Genomic DNA, 22,395 nt, shown 5'->3' with positions numbered 1-22,395 from the left:
CTCTGTTTCAATGACCCTTTACCTTACCAAGCATGATCTCCTTCTCCAGGGACTGATCCCTCACAGCATGCCAAGTCTCACCATTCTTACTTCTACGAAACATCTGACTATACTTCTTCCAAGACAGCTTTGTTCGTTTATCTGGCAGTCCATTAAATACTCTTTGCCAAAGCTACCATTCAAAAGCATTGATTCTTCTCTGGTTTCCTTATTCATTGTGCAGCTTCCGCATGTTATGGTGCTATTGAAAATGCCTTGACTTGGTCAGGTGCACCTTAGTCTTCAAAGTTATGTCTATGCTCTTTAACACTTGAAAGAGGTTTCGTGCAGCAGACACGGTCAGTTTCTTGACTGATAGTGACTTTAAGTAAAATTAAATCCTTGAAAGCATTGATATTTTATCTGTTTACCATGGTGTTGCTCATTGGTCCGGTTATGAGAATTTTGTTTTCTTTATGTTAGGATGCAGTCCATATTGAAGATGCTAGACTTTGATCTTCATCAGTAAGTGCTTCAAGTTTTCTTCACTTTCAATAAGCAAGGTTGTGCAATGTGCATATCACTGGTTGCTAATAAATCTTCCTTCAATTCTGATGCCACATTCTTCTTCATATACTCCAGCTCTTCAGAGATTATGAGTTTAGCATCCAGATAGAATAAAACCAAAGCCTTTGAGTGAATTCTGGCTCATAGCAATGTAGAACTCCCCTTTTAGGTTTTTGAGGCTGTAAAGCTTAATGGAAGCAGAAAGCTTCATCTTTCTCCTGTGGAGTAGTTGGTGGATTTGAACAGCTGACCTTGCAGTGAACAGCCAACCCTTAACTCATTATGCCACCAAAGCTCCTATTAACTATTCTAGGATCCTTGTTGCTCATTCGCCAAACTTTCACCTGAGAAAGATACCAAACTCCATTGCAGTAGAGCCAGTTATGACCTGTGATGACTCCATGTGTCAGAGCGTAGCCCCGGGCTCTATAGGGTTGCCTTGGCTGTGATCTTTATACAAGAAGATAGTCATGTCTTTCTTCCGTGGTTGTGTGGACTCAAACCGACAACCTTTCCATTCGCAGCTGAGCACAAATCATTTGCACCACCCAGGGAGCGCTGAAGAAAATGTCATTGTTAGGTGCTATTGAGTCAGTTCCAACTCATAGTGACCCTACAGAACAAAACACCACCCAGTCCTGCATTACCCCCACTATCCTTACTGTGCTTCAGCCCATTGTTGCAGCCACTGGGTCAATCCGCCTTGTAGAGGGTCTTCCTCTTTTTCACTACCCCTCTACTTTCCTAAACATGATATCCTTTTCCAGGGAATAGTCTCTCCTAATAGCACGTCCAGAGTGTGTGAGGAAGCCTTGCCATCCTTGCCTCTAAGAAGCATTCTGGATGTACTTCTTCCAGGACAGACGTGTTTGTTCGTTTGGCAGTCCATGGTACTTTCTATACTGTTTGCCAGCACCATAATTCAAATGCACCGGTTATTTCTTCTGTCTTTCTTATTCAATGTTCAACTTGGCATATGAGGCCATTGAAAATACTACGGCTTGGGGCAGGCCCATGTTAGTTCTCAAAGTAACATCCTTGCTTTTCAACACTTTAAAGAAGTCTCGACGTGTTCTCTGATCTCTTAACTGCTGCTTCCATGAGCATTGATTGTGGATCCAAGTAAGACAAGATGCTTGACAACTTCATTCTTTTCTCTTTTTATGATGATGTTACTCATTGGTCCAGTTGTGAGGATCTTTGTTTTCTTTATGCTGAGTTGTAATCCACAGGAAGGCTGTCTGGACGATAAGCATCACCAGCTATTCAAAGGTTCTAATCTGTATAATGTGCACTACCCAAAGAGTGCTGAATGCATTTGCAAAGTTGGTATTTAGCTTAGTTGTAAGAAGGTGTTAACTATTTAATAAAAAATGAAATGTGTTTCCTAACGGGTAGCATTTTCCCCATGACTAGAATGGTTCCAAGCAAAGGCTACTCTATGAATCTAGTCATGGTTATGGTGCAGGGGGGGTCATGGGTTGAAGAAACCAGGTATCCCTAGAGATCCCTTCTATTCCTGATATATCTTGACTCTATGTATGATCAGGTATACTTGTGTTATTACCATTTCAGTTGCTAAATACAAACATACAATAATAAAGCAATGCTGTAAGGATGGAGCCTTTCGTAAGGATGGTGAAACTTGTCAACAGCGAGCTGCACGGATTACCAAAGGTACAAGGTGTATCCAAGCTTTCAACACATGCTGTGCCATCGCCACCAAATTCCGTGATGAGGACTCTGGTAAAAATATGCATTTGGGAAGACTACGTAAGTTTGATATCTTCTATCAGAATTCTGCATAATAGAGGAAATTTTGTGGAATTTTATGCTACTAAGGAAGGGAAGTCTTATACTCTGTTTAAAATTAAAAGTAGGCGGTGGGGACTTGCAAATGTTCATAAGGAAAAAACCTGCTGTCATTTGTGGGAAATCAAAGAGGTGTGCCATTGTAGGGTCAAGACACATGAAGCTTTAGAGCAAAGTCATTCATGAAACTGAACGATGATCTGTCATCTCTGAGCCTGTATTTTCATTTCTAAAGCCATAAATTTAGGCCAAATGATCTCCAGTATGCCTCTGACTTTTAAATCTTTAAAATTCTGTGATGTTACAACCAGAACTTCTGTTTATACCTACACTAACTATGGCAGAAGATTTCTAAATCTAGCATTAGGTTAAGTGTATTTATATGAACAAGTGAAATCTTGTTTATGTTCCCACTACAATACATATTTTCAGAATCTAACAAACTCTCATTAATTTTAAACTTTCAAGCTTTCCTTTTCTTCAAAATATATATTATATTAAAATGTGAGTATATAGCAAACAAAGCAAACCAAAACATAAGCAGACTGACAGCTCCTACTTTATGCCCTGATTTTTTTGTTTTTGCTTAATGGCCTATATTAGACACTGTCTGTATAAAAGGATTTATTTCAAAAAACACGATTTTTATGGTCACTTACCAAAACCACGTTATTAGATACTTAGGCTGTTTTTCAAGTCTTTGCTTATTTAAGTAGCATTTTAATGAGAAATCTAATTTGTATAGTTTCCACTGTCTAAAGTTTTAGCTGTAATCATCTAATTTGGTCTCAGCTACACTGTATTGAAATGTTATACTATTGAAATATTCTTGTACTATTTTAAAAGGGGCTGCAACTTGAATAAGATTTGTGTTAGTCCGGGTACATTAGAGAAACAAGTCCACAGAAACTCATGTATAAGAGAGATATTTACATAAAGGGTTTAAGTGCATATCAAGAAAACATCCCAACCCAGAGCTGCCCAAGCCCACAAGTCCAACATTAGCCCATATGTCTGACACCGATCCACAAAGTCCTCCTCCATCTCACAAAACACACACAATGATGCCGACTGCAGTAGGAAAGCCGAGTCAGTGAATGCATAAACATCTCAGCGCTGGCATGGGTCTCCACACGGCTGCTCCAGCACCCAGGGCTGCATTGGGGTACGTCCATATGGCTTCTCTTCGGGGACATCTTGCAGGAAGTGAGCCTTACTAGCTGAAGCAGGGAACTGGCTAATGCAGTTTCACCCTGGTCCAACCATCACAAAGCAAGAGACCTGAGAACTAGAAAGGTGAGGCTCACTGAGCCATTTATCCCTCTGCCCTTCAATTAAAGCCACATGTGTTTATCGGCCAGGTTGGCACAATAAACTAACTATCTCAAGATTTATTAGGGTATAATTTATAGATAAAAATTTGCCAATATTAAGTATGAAATTCAGGGAGTTTTGTCAAAAATATACAGTTGTATAACCACTGTCACAATCACTACATAAAAACATTTCCATCACTCCAAAGAGTTCTTTCCTGCCCCTTTTCAGTCAGTCATGCCACTATCACTGGCCCATGACACTCACGGATCTGTTTTCTGCTATTGTGGGTTTACCTTTTCTATAATTTCATATAAATGGAATTGTGGATGATGTAGATATTTGTCTCTGACTTCTTTCATTTAGGATAATGTTTTGGAGATGATCTATGTTATTACATATACTAGAAGTTCATCTGTTGCATTGTTGAATGGTATTTTATGGTATGGATATATAGCAATTTTTTATCCACTCCCCAAGTTGATAGACACTTGGGTTGTTTTCATTTTGGAAATATAATGAGAAAAGCTGTTATAAATAAAATAAAAATCTGTGTGAAAATACACTTTTATTTCTCCTGGTTAAATATCTAGGATTATAATAGTTGAATCTTTGAGTAATCTACACTTATTAAAAGCTGCTGAACTATTTTCAAAAAGGGCTAAGCCATCTTCATTCCCAGCAATGTATGAAGTTTTAGTTCCTCCACAAGCTCATCAACACTTGGTATCATCCATCTTTTTAACTTTGCTCATTCTGGTGGTAGCTTATTGTGGTTTTAATGACCATTTTCCTGATGACTAATTATTTAAAATAATTATTCATTAAGAGATAAAATGAACATCACATTACTTTGTAATATGTCTGATTAAATACTTGGCCTTTGGTGCTTTCCTCTGAAGTATGCACCACGCCCCCCCCCCAAAAAAAAAACCTCACTCTCCTAGAGTAGATTCTGACTCTTAGTGACTTTATAAAGGGGTCAAGAGACTGTACATATTATGAGAGCCTCATTTTTCTCCCAAGGAGTGGCTGGTGGTTTTGAACCACTGATCTTGCAATTAGCAATCCAACATTTATTTCCACATCACCACCAAGGCCCCTTCCTAAGTACACACAGCTAAGTCCTAAACCAGACTCGGTGGGTTCCGTCTGCAGATCTCTGGAACTTACTCTGTGTAGTTTCCTCCTTTTGGCACCTGCCCCTCATTCAAGACACCTTGGTTTCCCCAAAATTCTTTCTCTATCACCACAATTCAACAAGGCCACTAGGCTCTGCTTGGGCTCTCTTCTCTCACTTGAATTCTGTAAACTGCCTTCAAGTTATAAACAAAAATACTTGTAAGGTTTACCTAATTTGTCTGTCTTTCTCAAGGTCATAATCCTATAAGTTTATGTTCTAAAGTCTGGAAACTGTTGTTTCATAAATTGTGTTTTTTGTAGCTTTTGAAAAAAATCATTCCATCCATTTTTAAAGAAAGTAAATATCAATAAATTAAGGAAGAAGATCACATAAACGCTTCCTGTTTTCTATTATAAACAAAATTATTGCATTTATAGAAATGTAAATTACTTTATAGACTGGCCAGTGCCTTGTTTGATTTTAAGAATATTAAACAGTTAACTCTATGTGAAACAAATCATTGAAGGTACTTTATACTTATTTGTCTTGTTAATGTTATCAGTGAAGAAATCCTAAGGCCTCTGTTTTGATATCAAAAACAAACTGTTCCATTGATACATTTGGAACCTTCCAGAAAATGCTTATGTTTTAGATTAGTGGCAATATTTTAAAACTGAGCATAAGTAGAATTTATGTTTTTACCACAATTGAATGTACTTTTCCTCCCAGAGATAAAAAACCTGTTACCAGTAACCAAGCCAGAAATTCGAAGTTATTTTCCAGAGAGCTGGCTGTGGGAAGTTCATCCTGTGCCCAAAAGGTATTCGATTTCCTTGACATTTCTCTGAAAAGTGGAAATTTTAGAATATTATGGCTCCAATGTCTGGAAATAACTCGTCTCCTAATAGTATGAGAGCTGATCCTACCATTTTATCAAGTTTGTTTTGTTGTTGTTGGATTTCTTGTCTTGTTTTCTCTAGCAATTTGTTCCAGGGGAGAATTAACTATTGGGGAAGAAGAGCCCTATTCCATGTAATGGCATTTCACTTCAATAATCATTAACTGAACACAACTATGTGTCATACACTCTACTTAGCGCCTATTTCTTGCTTGGTATAGAGATGTCAACTCTATAAAACAAACATTGATTAATAAGAGATTCTTTTTTGATAAAGCCCTTCACTCAACACATTTTTTTATGGACTGCCTCCTCTGAACATTTGGAACTAGATTGAGTCCCTAAGAATCCTCCTTCTATGTGGCTCAAAGCATTGACTTTCTAATGAACAATCAAAGCGCTGAGTCCAGAGCATGCAATAGATCTCCTTGCCTCTACCCTTGACCTTCTCCTATTCTTCCCGAATCAGGTTGTTCATTTTGTTTGACATTTCCCTCATAATATATAGTAAAAGCTTGTGTTTAGTTAAAAATTATATCGACTATCTTTGAAGCAGTGTTAAGATGTATGTTTTAAAGAACAAAATATATCATAAGTGTCACTTTTCTTTGTGTTACACGTTTTGATGTATAAGGTGTCACAGACGTCGTTTTGAATATGAATTCTCATCAAGCTGGTACAATGTCTGAAAACATGGAATAGATAGAAGGGCTGAACAGATTTTTCTTTGCTTTTCCATTAAAGCCAGATTCGATTTTGTCTTTTTGTGATTTGTTTCTTTTAAAGCAGTATGAACCAAAATCTGCTAATGAATCGGATTAAGTAATGATTAACATTGGGTTAATCAGTGTGTTCACTATTTGAATATCAACATTTCTACTTGCAGAAACAAGTTGCAGTTCAAACTCCCTGATTCTCTAACCACCTGGGAAATTCAAGGTGTTGGCATTTCAAATAGTGGTAAGCAAGTTTCACTTACACATTTAAGGAGTAATCATTTGCTTAGCAAGGGATAGCTCGTTGTCACTGAGTACTCAGTTTATCTAGACTTCAAAAAAGGGTGGGCGGTGAACACAGTCACTGTATGAAAAACAATTCTACCTTACAAATCCGGCTAGACCAGAGGATATACACTGTACCGATAGGAACTGGAAACACAGGTAATCCAGGGTGTATGATCCCTTCAGAACCAGTGGTGAGAGTGGTCATACCAGGAGGGTGGATGAAAGATAGAGTACAAGGAGGGAACTGATCACAAGAATCTACATATAATCCCCACCCTGGGGGACAGACAACAAAAAAGTGGGTGAAGGGAGATGTCAGACAGTGTAACATATGACAAAATAATAATTTATAAATTATCAAGGGTTCATGAGGGAGGGAGAAGCGGGGAAGGAGGGGGAAAATGAGGAGTTGATGCCAGGGACTTAAGTGGAGAGCAAATGTTTTGAGAATGATGAGGGTAACGAATGTACAAATGTGCTTGACACAATTGATGTATGCATGGATTGTGATAAGAGTTGTATGAGCCCCCAATAAAATGATTTTTAAAAAGAACTATCCACATGGAGGAAAGAAAAAAAAAAGAAAACCAATTGACGGACATTCAGCTATTTCAGAAGGTAGTGTATGATCCAGAACCAATGATATTGCAGGAAGAAGTCTGTGCTGCACTGAAACCATTAGTGACAAAGCCCCAAGAAAAGACAGGCTACTAGTTGGAATATTTCAACAAACCACTGCAACACTGGAAGTGCTTACTGGTCTACATCAAGAAATTTGGAGGGCAACTATTTAGCCAACCTACTGGAAGAGAGCAATATCTGTGCTCATTTCAAAGACAATGATATATTAATAATACTGCAAGTAAAATCTTGGTGAATATAATTAAAAATTGCTGCAGACATTGACAGGGTGCTGCTCGACATTGAAGCTGAATTGAGAAAAATGTAGAACAGGGAGATCACTGCTGTTGTTAATGGATCTTGGCTGAAAGCAGATGTAGCACATAGGTGTTTGTGTTTCATCAACAATACAAAATCGCTCAACTGTGTGGATGATAACAAACTGTGGATAACATTGCTAAGGGTGGGAATTCAGCACAATTCATTCTGTGCACGAGCATGAATTCCCCATTCTGCCCCCAGCCCATGGCAACCATTTGGCTACTTCCTACAGTTGCCTGTTCTAGATTTCCCATAAAGTAGAATTACATAGAATACGTCCTTTTTGTTTGACGTATTTCACTTAGCATACTGTTTTCCGTTCGCCCATGTTATGGTATGCATTCAGAATCACTTTCTGTGATGGCAGAATAACGTCCCGTTGTGTGTGTTTACCACCTTTTGTTTATTCCTTCTTCTGTTGATGGACACGTGAATGTTTCCCACCTTTTGGTTATTGTGAACAATACTACGGAGAGCATTGATGTACAAGTACCTTTTTGAGTCCTTGCTGGGTCATACGATAAATCTTTAATTTCTCGAGGAACCAAAGAATAGTTTTTCCCAGCAAATGCACCATTTTGCTCCCACTAGGAATGGACAAAGGTTGCTTTAGTTGCTACGCCTTCTCCCACACATGCTGTGTTCTGTGTTTTCTGTAAGAGACCGTTCTAGTATTTTAATGGGTATTCAGTATTATAGCATTGCAATATTGATTTATTTTTCCCTAGTGACTAATCTAATGATCCTTTATAATGGCATGAAGCAGATATTTGTAAATAGTTTCAGAGCTGGTTAGCTTAATAGTTTGTTTGCTGTTTTTTCTTTTTACAAAGGGTTGTCTTCCACAATCACAACTGTATTCCCTTTAAGTGGATTCAATAACAAACAGCTTAATGACAGATTACACATGTCCATCTATGGATGGATCCGTCAAGGAAATGTGGTGGATACATAAAGTGGAAGGGTCCTCGGCCAAAAAGAGAAAGTCCTGACACATGTTGCAACCTAGATGGACCCTGAAAATATTACACTGAGTGAAATAAGACAGTCATAAGAAGACAGTCACTGTATGAGTCCACTTATAGGGAAGAGACACCTATGGAGACCCAAGTTTATTAGGGGTTACAAGGCGGAAAGGAGGGAGCCATTGTCTAGAGCAACTGTGTTTTTGTTAATAGTGGTGAAATAATTTGATAGTGCTGTACCACATGATGTATGTCATCACTGTCACTGGATTAGACATGTAAAAATGGTTGAATGGAAAAATGTTTGTCCTATATATTCACAGTGAAGAAGGAAAATAGATTTGGTGTTTGGGTTATAAATATTTTCATGTCTTAAGTAGAAATAAATATTTATTGAGTAAATGAAGTTTTCTTTTAATAGCAATGATCAACAATATAAGGGTCTGTGAGTACAAAATTCATGAACATATGGAGATCATGCAGAGGAAACCATGATCTAAATCTGGGCTTTTTTTTAACTTGAAATAAAGCACATGCGAGACATTTTGGTGCTGATAAAGGGCTTGGAAACCCCTAATGTGCTTCTGTTTTGCTTTCTTTTTGCATTGAAGGTATATGTGTTGCTGATACTCTCAAGGCTAAGGTGTTCAAAGATGTCTTCCTGGAAATGAAGATACCATATTCTGTTGTAAGAGGGGAACAGATTCAGTTGAAAGGGACTGTCTACAACTATAAAACATCTGGGATACAGGTAAGTAGTTAGTTATGGTCTGTTAGAATAAGCGGGGAAATGAAAAGACTTCTGATATTCTGAGAATTCCACAAGTGGAATTATCGCACACACAAATAAAAGTGTAACTCGGTTCAGCATGATAGGCTAGCACTTACAAGGAGTCTCATCCCAGAAGGTATTACTGGTCAACACCCACAAACATCTATTTAATTATTGTCAATGGCAGAGTTGAGTGGTTGCGACAGAGACCCCTCCTGGCACTTGTGCAGCTTCCCACTGCTGCCGGGAGCACCGCCACGGACAGTAATGCGCTTGAACCCAACCGCATGTTAAACTTCATTACACATAGTGTCTTTCAGTTGTATTCGATTCTCTTTTTTTTGTCAGTGCAACTACATAGGACGAAGCAGAGCTACTCCTCGGGGTTTCTGAGACTGTAAACCTTTGGGGGAGCAGACAGCCTCATCTTTCCCCCACGGGTGGATTGATGGGTTTTCACCGCCCACCTTGAAGCTGACATCCCAAAGCTCCACTCAGTCCTCAGGGCTCAGGGTTAGACTCCATGAATTACCATCTTATCTATAAATTGCACATTCCTATTGTATCACATCTAGTCATTTTGACCTTTGGACTTTACTAATCGAATGCTATTGAGACTCTGAATTCTATTATGTTCCTCCAAAGAACTTTAATTTTTGTTTGTGCATGCGTTTGTGTTTTAGCAGACAGTGAACTTTGCGTAATTCAATCCCTTGAAATCTCCATTCAGTCCTATTAGCCTTCTCGGGGATTCTTGCAGTCTGTGCTGTGTATGTGTTGTTTGGAGGGAGTCTGTGCTGTGTATGTGTTGTTTGGAGGGAGTCTGTGCTGTGTATGTGTTGTTTAGGGGGCAGCCAGATGAGTCATTTAGTCACCAAACGTGGAGCACCTTCTCTGAAGCTCTGTCCTTTCTCAGATTTACACCCCTGCCCTTTGGTTGCCTCAGACGCTGCCCTTTGATCTTTTAAAGCAGTTAGATGGCAGGTTAGTGGAGAGTTCACCACTCCTCAAAGCCCTCAGTGAGACCTACCTGTAGGTAACAAGTGGTAAACAGAGGAAACTCACCCTGTTATTTCTTCTTTCAAGTGCTACCCTCCCACCCATTCTCTAGTGTCTTTAGGTACTTTCAAATAAAATCTGTGTTTTGTCCATAGTGAATAATTGTTTGCAGAAGAGTTGTCCCATAGGAACTATTTAGCTATTACTGAGCCACTGTCATAATCTGATTTTTTTTCAAAACCATCAGATTAGAAGCTAATCCAGACATCATAACATTCCATAGTTCAATCACATCAAGCAGTATTGTACAATTGCTATCACAATGTTTCAAAACACTTTCTTCCTTCTTGAATCCCTTGAAATCAGCACCCTTTTATCCACCCCACCCCACCATATCCCCTCAGGAATCCTTATTCTGGTTGTTGTCTCTATAGGTTCATCATGGGTTTTGTGAGGAAATACTGTAGATTTTCATGAATATTCTGTATCAACTTCAAAAGTCCTTGTCTGGTCCCGATTTACTCAGAATTTTTATAATGAATTAATTTATGTTTTATGTTGAATGGCTCTGTTATTCTGGGTAAATTGGGGAAACAAATCCACAGAAACTCATGTATAAGAGAGAGTTTTATATAAAGGGTAAGGGCTCATCAAGGCAACATCCCAACCCAGTGCTGCCCAAGCTCAACATTAGCCCATATGTCTGACACCAATCCACAAAGTCTCCTCCATCTCACAAAGCACACACAATGATGCCGACTGCAGGAGGAAAGCCGAGTCAGTGTATGTGGAATCCTCTCAACACTGGCAGGGGTCTCCACATGGCTGCTCCAGCACCCAGGGCTGCATCGGGGTAGGTCCATGTGGCTTTTCCTGAGGGATGACTTGCAGGAAGTGAGCCTTGCCAGCTGAATCAGGGAACTAACTGGCTAAGGCAGCTGCACCCTGGTGCGACCATCAGAAAGCAAGAGACCCAAGAGCTAAAAAGGTGAGGCTCATGGAGCCATTTATCTGTCCGCCCTCCAGTTACTCCCACATGTGTTTATCGGCCAGGTTGGCACAATAAACCTTAACTATCTCAGTGGCTTTTATGTCTATGCTGTCCCGAGCCACCTTTGCTGCCGGGGGATGACTGGCCTCAGAGGAACCACTCACCCCTCTGTGTCTCTTACTCCTGCTCCACTCACTCAAGGGGAGTGCTGTACTTCTGAAGAAGAGAGTCAAGAGGGCTCAATGTTGGTACTCCTTCTTGTTTTTCTGTGTGGTCTGTTATGGATCTTAGAGGTTTATTCTTTGGACTCAATTCTTTCAGCTCAATAGATTTTGGAGAGGAGATGAAAAACACTCTGTATTTAAGCAATATGTACTATTATGTATCATTCCTAGTACAAATATCCAGAAATGGAGGGTTAGAGGTCACTCAACTGATTTCCATCACACCATTAGCACAAGGCAGAGCAAAGAATTAAATCAGGTCCTGGTGGTGCAGAGTTTGGTTATAAAATAGGGTACAAAGTAAAAGTTAAAGACATACGATTGGAAAATTAACTTGTGGACACAGAGACAGGGTCTTAAATGCCCAGATAATGGAGTTTTACGTTTCTATGAAACATTTTTTATTGACTACCAGAGGTTAGGTTAAAGATTGGTGAATGAGACACAACAAGTGCCTGAGCTGGAAGCTCCCTGCATCTTAAATACCAACATACAAAGAAACACATCACAAACCAGTAATGAGACAGTGTATCACAACGGGGTGAACACAGAGCTATGGAAGGGCTGCCACTGGTAGATTAGTCTTCAGTCTATGGGTGGTCAGACATTTCTGAGCCCGTGCTGAGCTTTCTAGACAAGGTGAGCTTTCTTCACCTTGGCAAGCTCTCTAGGAACGCACGGGCATGCATTTTAAAAGCTGAAGGCACACAATCCAGGAGAATGGGAATAGCGATACCAGAGGAATCGGAAGAAGGGTGGTGGGGAGGAAGGGGGAACTGATCATAATGATCGACACACAACCACACCCTCCCTTCCAGGAGGAAGAACAACAGAAACCATGGGGGAAGGGAGACAGCGGTCGGTGTGAGAGATGAAAATAATAATTTATAATCTACCAAGGGGTCACAAAGAGGGTGGGGGGAGAGAGGGTGAAAACAGAGTAGCTGATACCAAGGGATCAACAGAAAGGAATGATGGCAACATATGTATAAATGTGCCTAATATATGGCATCAAAGAACAAAAAAATCATTGTGAATGAGGAGGGGAAGTGCGGAGTAGAGACCCAAAGCCCATTTGTAGGCCACTGGACATCCCCTTACAGAAGGGTCTCAGGGAGGAGATGAGCTAGTCAGGGTGTGATGTAGCAATGATGAAACATACAACTTTCCTCTAGTTCCCAAATGCTTCATTCTCCCCCCACTATCATAATCCCAATTCTACCTTACAAATCTCGCTAGACCAGAACATGTACACTGGTACAGATAGGAACTGGAAACTCAGGGAATCCAGGGCGGATGATCCCTTCAGGACCAATGGTGTGAGTGGAGATACTGGGAGGGTTGAGGGAGAGTGAGTTGGAAAGGGGGAACCAATTACAAGGATCTACATGTGACCTCCTCCCTGGGGAACGGACAACAAAAAAGTGGGTGAAAGGAGATTTCAGACAGGGCAAGGTATGACAAAATAATAATTTATAAATTATCAAGGGTTCATGAGGGAGGGGAGAGCAGTGAGGGAGGGGGAAAATGAGGAGCTGATGTCAGGGGTTTAGGTGGAGAGCAAATGTTTTGAGAATGATGAAGGCAATGAATGTACAAAGGTGCTTTACACAATTGATGTATGTATGGATTGTGATAAGAGTTGTGTGAGCCCCAAGTAAAACGATTAAAAAAAAAAGAATAAAGTTGAGATCTGAGGGAAAAAAAACCTGATACAATTGATGTATGGATTGTAGGAAGAATTGTAAGAGTCCCCAGTAAAATGATCTTTTAACTAAAAAAATTTTTTAAGTTGAAGGGAGCTTTGTTCAAATACTGAGAACCTAAGGGATTACCTGTGAAAGCATGCAGGAAGAGCTCATGTCCAGATGAGCACATTGTTGTCGGTTGCCAGCACATTGGTTCCAACCTATGGCAACCTGTATGTGTCAAAGAAGACCTGCTCTGTGGGGTGTTTTGCAGCCACCACCGTGGAAGCGGACCATGTCCCTTTTCTTCTGTGGGACCAGTGGGTAGTTTAGAACCACCAACCTTCAGGTTAGCGGTTCGTGGCAAACTTCCCAAAGCATGGCCGTGTTTGGCTGTAACTCTTCCCTTGTGATATTTCAGTTCTGTGTAAGGATGTCTGCTGCTGAGGGCATCTGTACTTCTGGAGGCCCGGGCGGCGACCACCAGAGCGGAAAGCCCTCCCGATGTCCGTATCAGAGAGTGGAGGGCTCCTCCAGTCACTGGGTGACCTTCAGCGTGCTTCCTCTGGAACTCGGCCTCCACAATATCAACTTCACCCTGGAGACGACACTAGGAAGAGAGATCTTAGTGAAAACATTACGAGTGGTGGTAAGAAAAGTTTGCCTCTTATTTTGCATCCCGTTTTACAATCCTGTGTTCTTTCTCTGGGCGGGGTGGGGCCGGAGGGGAGGAAGGTATCCACCACTGTACTCTGAAGTGGTTCTGAAAGAGAGACACAAAGAGAGAAAATCATAAAGCAAATGTCGTATAAGGGATAACTCCTATAGGTGAAGAATATCCCAGCTTTGTTTGTACGGTTCCTATGGATTTTCTACAAATCTGAAATTAGGTTAAGAAAACTTAAAATGATTATTGCTTCTTTTGGAAAATACAGAAATACGATAGAGGGAAAGATTACAAACCATTAGTAATGCCCGCCAGCCCGAGAGATCCGGTTTGAGCAGTCAGGTATCTAGTTTTCCAGGGTTTATTCACTACCTCCCACCTCAACACATTCAAAAAGAGTATCTTGAGAATGCGTATGCCTGAGGTTGTGCGAGGCACTACCATACATCAATAAGTAAGACACCCTTGCATTTCAAGAACTGGCATTTTATAAATGACTGTACAGGCAGAGAGAAGAGAAAATGCATTCATCGAGAACTATTTACCCACACTATTGAGAGTGCTTATGGTATCTTATTAAGAAGGGTGAGATGACTTGAAAAGAGTCATGTGCCTCATTAATGACAGAGCTTCCCAATTCTTACTCTGTTCTGATGACCTACTACTCCCTGACACCCAGTCCATTCTGGCTCTGAGTGACCCACTGGACAGAAGAGAACTGCTCCCTGGGGTTTCTGAGACGGTCAGTCTTTAGAAGCAAACAACCTCATCTTTTTCCCACTGAGCAGTTGGTGTGTTTGAACTGCAGACCTTTTGTTTGCAGGTCGACTCACCCACGGTGCCACCAGGCTTCCTGTGAGTTCTGTTTACAGCCATTAAACTCATTTCCGTAAATAGTTATTGACTCATTTTGGGCAAGACAAGCATCCTTGGATTCTTCCACAACTGTGGAGTTAGAGTGGTGGGGATTGAATCAGGGCTTTGAATTAGTTGCTTCCAGTTCAACTCTCATGCTGAAAAGGTGTGTTCCCTCCCCAGATACACTGAATCAGACCCTTCAACTACATAAGATTTCATATGTGTGTGTAGAATCTATAAGAATCACCTGGAGGTCTTGTTAAAAATGTAGTCCTAGATTCAGTATATCTGGAGTGGAAATGAAAACTCTTAGCAAGGAGATCCAATGAACCAGTTCAAACCCCTGTTTTGACTCCTGGTTTCACCTTTACCTACCAGAGTGTGACACTGGATAAATGATTTAATCTCTGTGTCCATCTTTCTCATCTGTCAAACAAGGAGTAATCACAGTACTCACCTCTCAGGTTTGTTTAGGTTTATGAGCTAATATATACAGACACTTACACCAATAACCTGGCACAGAAGAACTTCTATGTAATTGTGCACTCTTTTTATCAGAAAGATAGGCAGAAATCTTACTCCTAAATGCATATGTATAAGCCAACTTTGGCTTGCTGAAGAAAGGGATTTTTTTTCTTTAGAAAATGGTCAAGGAAAGTTGATCCAAGGAATACAAGTTCTAAGAACTTAAGTAATTTAATGTTGTCTACCTTTCTTTTAGCCTGAAGGTGTCAAAAGGGAAAGTCATGCCGGCCTTACTCTGGATCCAAAGGGAGTTCATGGTAAGCACAGTGCCTTTGTGGGTTAGATGATGCCTTTAGTTCTAGAAATTAAAGCGTGGCTGTCACCTGAAACAAATTTTCAAAATGCTAATGACCTAAATTTTAAATTTTCCATTTTTTAATTCGCTGCCAGTCTTTTAAAAAAATTTTAAGTAAAAAAAATTTTTAAGTATACGTACTTTTTTGTGAAATAAATAAAATAAAATACTTTATATAAATGTATTTAGGTTTACATGTTACATATTTATGTATAAAAATCTTTACATATAAATATATGTGTTCTATGTTAATATATTTATAAATAAAATGTTTTAATTGGTTTTAAGTGCAGGTTTTCACAGGAAATTAGATTACCATTTAACAGATATTGTACAAATTGTGCCATGACATTGATTACAATTTTTACAGTGTATCAGCATTCATAATTTCCATTTGTCTAGCTTCCTTTTCCGTCCTTGCCTTCTTCTTCTTCTTTTTAAATCATTTTATTGGGGCTCATACTATGCTTATCACAATCCATACATATATCAATTGTATAAAGCACATTTGTACATTTGTTACCCTCATCATTCTCAAAACACCCTCTCTCCACATAGCCCCTGGCATCTCGCTGCCACTCTTTACAGATTTGTTGTCCTCTAATTTGGATTATTTGGAACACAAGAAATAATTCCCTAGTTGTACATACAAAGCATTGAAGAATTGGTAACATTATGACATCCCTTACCCACCAGTCCCTTTACAGCTATCGCAGTACCACTATAATGTTTTCATATGAAATAATCAGTACAACGAACACGTAAGGAAAAGTCACACACATCATTTTTCAAAATTATCTAGAACCAGCAATTTCTTCATCGCATTTGGATGATTTAGAAGCATGCATCCCATGAAAGCACAATAGGCTTGGTTATTCACTGAACAAATCCTGTCCTCGTTGCTCCTGCTTTTACTTCATCTGAGGTCTTCTGAATCTTCTCAAAGTTAGAATTTTGCAAATGTTTGAGTGCTGAATCAAAGCCTAAGTATGTACATATTTCTTATGTAATTTAGAATGTGTTCCGGTAATGATAAGACTTTGAGCTAGCTCATTCCAGTTTGACCCTTGCTGAGAATTTCCCTTTCTACCCCAAATATTCTGAATCAGAAACTACATTTTAATCAGATGTATATGTAAGAATCACCTGAGGATTAATAAAAACAATATAATGGGTAGATCTCATCAAGTCAATGCCAACTCATAGCAACCTCCCTGTGGGTTTCCGAGACTATAACTGTTTAGAAGAGTAGAAAGCCCAGTCTTTCTCCCTCGGAGCTGTTGGTGGTTTCAAACTGCCAACCATGAGGATCAGAGCCGAACACAAACTCACTACACCACCAGGGCTCCTATATGAATGGAGACATAGGTAAATATACAAACTGAACAGATGTACAAAGGAGAACAGGACTACAGCCTTGAGTACACATAGGTTTGGCAGAGGATATTTCTACATACTTATTTGTATTGCTGCAAATATGTGCAGATGTAGAACACACATACAGAGGACAACATTTCTTAGACTTAACCAAACAGTCATTGAGGGAAGGAGTGACTGGGCTTGGGGGCTTAGGACGATAGTCTTGGGGAATATCTAGTCACTAGACATATAACATAGTCCACAAAGAGAATGTTCTACATCCTCCTTTGGTGAGCAGCACCTGAGGTCTTAAACAAAGCTGTGATCAGCCATCCAAGATGCACACCATCCTCACTGATCCGGGCAGGATTTTTCTTGTTTTATTTCTGTCGCCCATTCCTTTTCCTCTAAATGCACCACTCAAATACATCTTTGAGTAGAGAGATACTGTTGTTTTGTGTATGTGTTTGTAACGTGTATAAAAGTATATTCTTTTATCAAGGAATCAAGCTGACTTTTCTTAGTTTTAGCTTTCTAAAGCTTTTCATGTGGTAGTGGGGTTTTTAAACATAACTGAAATAGTGAATAACGAGTGTTAAGGGAGAAATGGGTATAGGATCAAATTGTGATAATCTGAAATAATCTGTATACAGTATTATTCCATACTTATATTGAGCATATATACTTACTAATTATGAAATATTATTCATTAATATTTAATACCAATGTTGAGTAAGAACTATATGCCATTTTCTTTTCTATATAAACTTTATTCACACAAAAATACTTTATATACCTTTATGGGTGCAGAGAGCCTCATCTTTCTCCCTCTGGGTGGCTGGTGGGTTTGAACCACCAGTTTACAGCTAACAGCCCAATGTCTAATCCACTATGCACCAGGGCCCCTTCCGTATCACAAAGAACTGGATAACTGCTTTCTAAAGTTGACAGCCCCTCAAGCCCCTATACAACAGTTCTACTCTGGAATCCATGGAGTCACTGCAAGTCAGAGGGCCCTGGTGGCGTAGTGGGTTATGCATTGGGCTGCTAACTTCAAGGTCAGCACTTTCAAATACTGGCTAAAAGAGTTACAATCTCAGAAACACACAGGGGCAGTTCTACCCTGTCCTATATGGTCACTTATGAATCAGAATCAACTCGATGGCAGAGATATGTAAGTCAGGGATGACTCTGGCAGCTATTAACAACAACAAAGAGCTACAGGTTAAAAAAATCCCAAAGACCCAACAAGAAAATTATTAGAACTAATTGAACAACGGAAATAGTCAACAAAGTGGCAGGATACAAGATTAACATTAAAAAATTAGCCTGGGAAAAGGTCCGTGAGAAGTCAGTGGAGTAGCGTAGTCGTCAGTAGAGAAGTCTGTCGTTAGTAGAGCAGTCAGTAGGACAGCGGCGGTCGAAGAAAATGGAGTTTTTGATGAGGAAACTGAGGACCAGAGAGGGAAAGTAACCTTCCCAGAGTCATCCAGTGAGCTGGATTAGAACCCAAGCTCGTAACAATACAGAGGTCTTCCGATCACACCATTGGCCAGCAGGTTCTAAGCCCTAGATCTGTGTCCATTTGAATAAAAATGCCTAAAGTCAAAAGAAGCCGGAAAGCCCCTCCAGATGGCTGGGAATTGATTGAACCAACACTGGATGAATTGGATCAAAAGATGAGGGAAGCGGAAACCGAGCCCCACGAGGGAAAGAGGAAAGTGGAGTCCCTGTGGCCCATCTTCAGGATCCACCACCAGAAAACCCGCTACACCTTTGACCTTTTTTATAAGAGGAAAGCCATAAGCAGAGAGCTCTACGAGTACTGCATCAAAGAGGGCTACGCCGACAAAAACCTGATCGCAAAGTGGAAGAAGCAGGGCTACGAGAACCTGTGCTGCCTGCGCTGCATCCAGACCCCGGGACACCAACTTCGGGACCAACTGTATCTGCCGAGTCCCCAAAAGCAAACTTGAAGTGGGCCGGATCATCGAGTGCACACATTGCGGCTGCCGAGGCTGCTCTGGCTGAACCCTCCAGTCAGACTCCTCTCCATCCTGGACTTTGGACTTTACCGGCTTGGCCTCCTCCATCATGCCCCCTTCCTGGGAGCGTCTCCACCCAGATCCACTGGAGCAGGGGCTCCAGGGGCAGGGCCTCGGGTTCATCTTCTGTGATTTGTAAACCATAAAACCATCCAGCCTCAAAAAAAACAAACAAAAAAAAATTAGCCTGGTTCCTTTAAACTGACAAAGATAACTCTTAAAAGGAAATCAAGAAAACAGTACCACTTACAATAGCCACCCAGAAGATGAAATACTTCAGAATAAATCTAACCAGTGAAGCAAAATCCCTACACAAAGAAAATTATAAAACCCTACTACAAGAAACCAAAAGCAGTCTACCTCTAATACGCATCCTGATCCAGAGTCCAACACTGTTGTTTAAAGAGATGGAAAACTAATCACCAACTTTATATGGAAATGAAAGACAATTAAGGGAGGTTTCTTTCGGGTTGTGGCCCACTCTTATTATGGACTAACAGTGTACCAAGCTAGCTCACGTCCACAGCTGCCTCTAGATCCTGCATCTGTTTCTTTGACCTCCTTTTATAGCAACTTCCAATCCCAGGAGCTGACCTTGAATTCATTCAGGTGACCTTGAATGTATTCAGCTCTGCACCCACTAGCCTGTGGTCTTCTTGCTTTATCTCCCAGCTACCTGTCTGTCAGCCCCTTCCGTTCATATCTGACCTACAAACTTGAACTAGACAGAACTTGCCCACTTCTACAACTATATGAACTGTTTCTTCATATACATCTCTATCTATAGCAGTGGTTCTCAACCTGTGGGTTGCGTCCCCTTTGGGGGGGGGGTCAAATGACCCTTTCACAGGGGTTGTCCAATTCATAACAGTAGCAAAATTACAGTTAGGAAGTAGCAATGAAAATAATTTTATGGTTGGGGGGCTCACTAAAACATGCGGAACTATATTAATGGGTCACGGTATTAGGAAGGTTGAGAACCATTGATCTATATACATAGATATACAAGTGTAACTAGTTTTACTTCTATAGAGAACCTAGCCAGACACACATGAATACTCATGCAGGCTAAACAGATGTGGGGGTAAGGGGAGCTTGGCTTTATGCCCATCAATATATATAGGTTCAACAGAAAACATTTATACATGGGTATTTACCTTTGCTGAAAATAGATTCGTGAATGTGGTGGAGCATACAAGGGACAAAGGCTTGAAAACTTCTTAGACATAACAAAACACCGTGAAGGAATAAACCAATGGGCCTGCGGGCTCAGGACCCTAATCTTAAGGGACGCCAAGCTCCGTTGCCATAGTATAGTCCACAAAGACAATGTTCTACATCCTACTTTGGTAAAGAGTGACAGGGTCTTAACAGCTCATGAGTGGCCATCTAAGGTACAATTATTGTTCTCTCTGTGTCTGGAAGAAAGAAAAGGAAAGAAAATTGAGGATAGATGGAAACAATTAGTCCAATGGACCACATAAGCCTCCACATCCCTGATCTTGAAACCAGAAGAACTAGATGGTGCCCGACTACCACTACCAACTGCTCTGAAAAGGATCGCATTAGAAAGTCCTGGTTAGAGTAGAACAAAAATGTGGAACAAAACTCAAAATCAAATATCAAGATTATCAGCCAGAAAGAGATTGGTGGAACCCCCAGTCTATGGTCTTTAGCCACCCCTCAGTTCTGGAAGTAAATTCAATCCATGGCTTAATTTTAAGCCAATTAGTGGGCAGTTCTATAAGTGGAACAATTCCACTCAGAGAAATGCATACCTTGGAATAATTGACCATTAGAGATCAAAGGGGAAACATTTTCTTAAGGATAACTTTCAGAAGGGTTAAGAAAGAAGGAGAAATGGAAATAGGAAATACTGAGAGAATGTCGGATAAGGGATGTTACATTGTACAGTCAATAAGATGAAACAAAATGTCTATGAACTTTTGAATGGAAAAGCTTCACACAATTCACAGTACATAGTAAAGAAAAAAACACCCTTCTGCGTGGCCATCTGATGTGCAGCTATTGATCGCTATCTGTTTGAATAATGAGTGAAGAGAATCAAAGCTGTATGGAAGCAATTAGTCCATTGGCCCATGCAAACATCCGTCACCATGACCTGAGAACAGAAGAACTAGCTGGTGCCCAGCTACTGCTACCAACTGCTCTGATCACACTAGAAAATCCTGGATAGTGAGGAAGAAAACTGTGTAACAAAATTCAAAATCATGACAGAAAAAACAACCAGTCTCACTCATTGCATTGAAACTGGTGGAGCCACTGAGACTATGGCCTTTAGGCCTCTTCAGGTTTCCAAGAGATGGACTTACCTCATGGCTCAATTTTCAGCCAGACAATAGGTGGGTCTCTAGGGGGGTAGTAATATGAAGGAGGTATGAACACCTGGAAAAAGTAAAAACTGCATGCTAATTATTTTTAGATTTCCATTCCAAGAACAATTGTCTCTCTTTGGACAAAATAGCATGTACCCTTTTACTGGTGAATAACAAATATAAATTATTTATTCCATTTCTTGTAATGACCAGCAAGCTTATACCAAATTTAGTGCTTTACTTAACAAAATTATATAAGGCTAGGGTTTGATAAAAATTCTCAATCTGTAACTTCCTTCTTAAAATTATGTATTCATTTATTTTTCAACTATTATATAGTATTATTATAAAATTCTTTTGCTTTAAAACATTCTTTGGAAGTAGATATAGTATAAACAACCTGCAAACCCTATAGTTCTCTTCTGAGAACTTTGTATAAACCCACTGAAAATTTTAATTTCAGGTATAATGAGCAGACGAAAAGAATTTCCATACAGGATACCATTGGATCTGGTCCCCAAAACAAAAGTCAAAAGGATTGTGAGTGTAAAAGGTAAATTAACGAGTCCTATTTGGATCGTATATTTTGCTTTCGGCTTCAAAAAAAATCAAATAGACTTATGATTATTCTGTGTCTGTATTTTCCTGCTCAGCAGCATGTCCGAGTCCTCTGGGAGTGCCTTACCTCCGTCATGTCCCTTCAGACCCCATCCTTTGCTAACTGTCCTCTGCTCCTTGTTCGCTTTACATAGAGATCTGTTCTCTCCTGAGGGAGAGAACTGCCATGGACCCAAAGACTTTTCTAAAATGGATGAGGGGGCCACCTCTATATTTAAAGAGCACTTCATGCTCTTAGTGAACAGTCTTGCTCCAGAGAAGCCTTTTTTTTTTTGGGGGGGGGGGGTCGGAGGGGGTCGGAGGAAAAGTTTCCCAAGGGAGCAGCAATGTCTTTCAGACATCCCAGTGATGCCTTTCCTCCAGAGTATAGTTACAGAAGTGTTGTCTTTGGTAGGTTTTCCTTTATCTCCAGTG

The 22,395-nt window shown here is 40.1% G+C and overlaps 1 protein-coding gene and 1 pseudogene across 1 annotated transcript in view; both read left to right on the top strand.

Annotated features, from left to right (window-relative positions):
* Positions 1-22,395, top strand: part of C5 (complement C5) — a 96,972-nt gene that overhangs the window by 40,168 nt on the left and 34,409 nt on the right. Inside the window, exons 17-23 of the mRNA XM_075559037.1 lie at positions 2,122-2,319; positions 5,525-5,615; positions 6,580-6,653; positions 9,216-9,355; positions 13,700-13,927; positions 15,525-15,585; positions 21,827-21,916. Coding sequence (XP_075415152.1) covers positions 2,122-2,319; positions 5,525-5,615; positions 6,580-6,653; positions 9,216-9,355; positions 13,700-13,927; positions 15,525-15,585; positions 21,827-21,916 — 882 coding nt within the window. The remainder of the gene's footprint in view (positions 1-2,121; positions 2,320-5,524; positions 5,616-6,579; positions 6,654-9,215; positions 9,356-13,699; positions 13,928-15,524; positions 15,586-21,826; positions 21,917-22,395) is intronic.
* LOC142457951 (protein BUD31 homolog pseudogene) lies at positions 18,529-19,191 on the top strand (annotated as a pseudogene).

Source organism: Tenrec ecaudatus, chromosome 10 (assembly GCF_050624435.1).
Source record: "Tenrec ecaudatus isolate mTenEca1 chromosome 10, mTenEca1.hap1, whole genome shotgun sequence".
NCBI lineage: Eukaryota > Metazoa > Chordata > Mammalia > Afrosoricida > Tenrecidae > Tenrec > Tenrec ecaudatus.
Note: the sequence above shows the minus strand (reverse complement) of the source record. Positions and strands in the feature narration are given on the sequence as shown.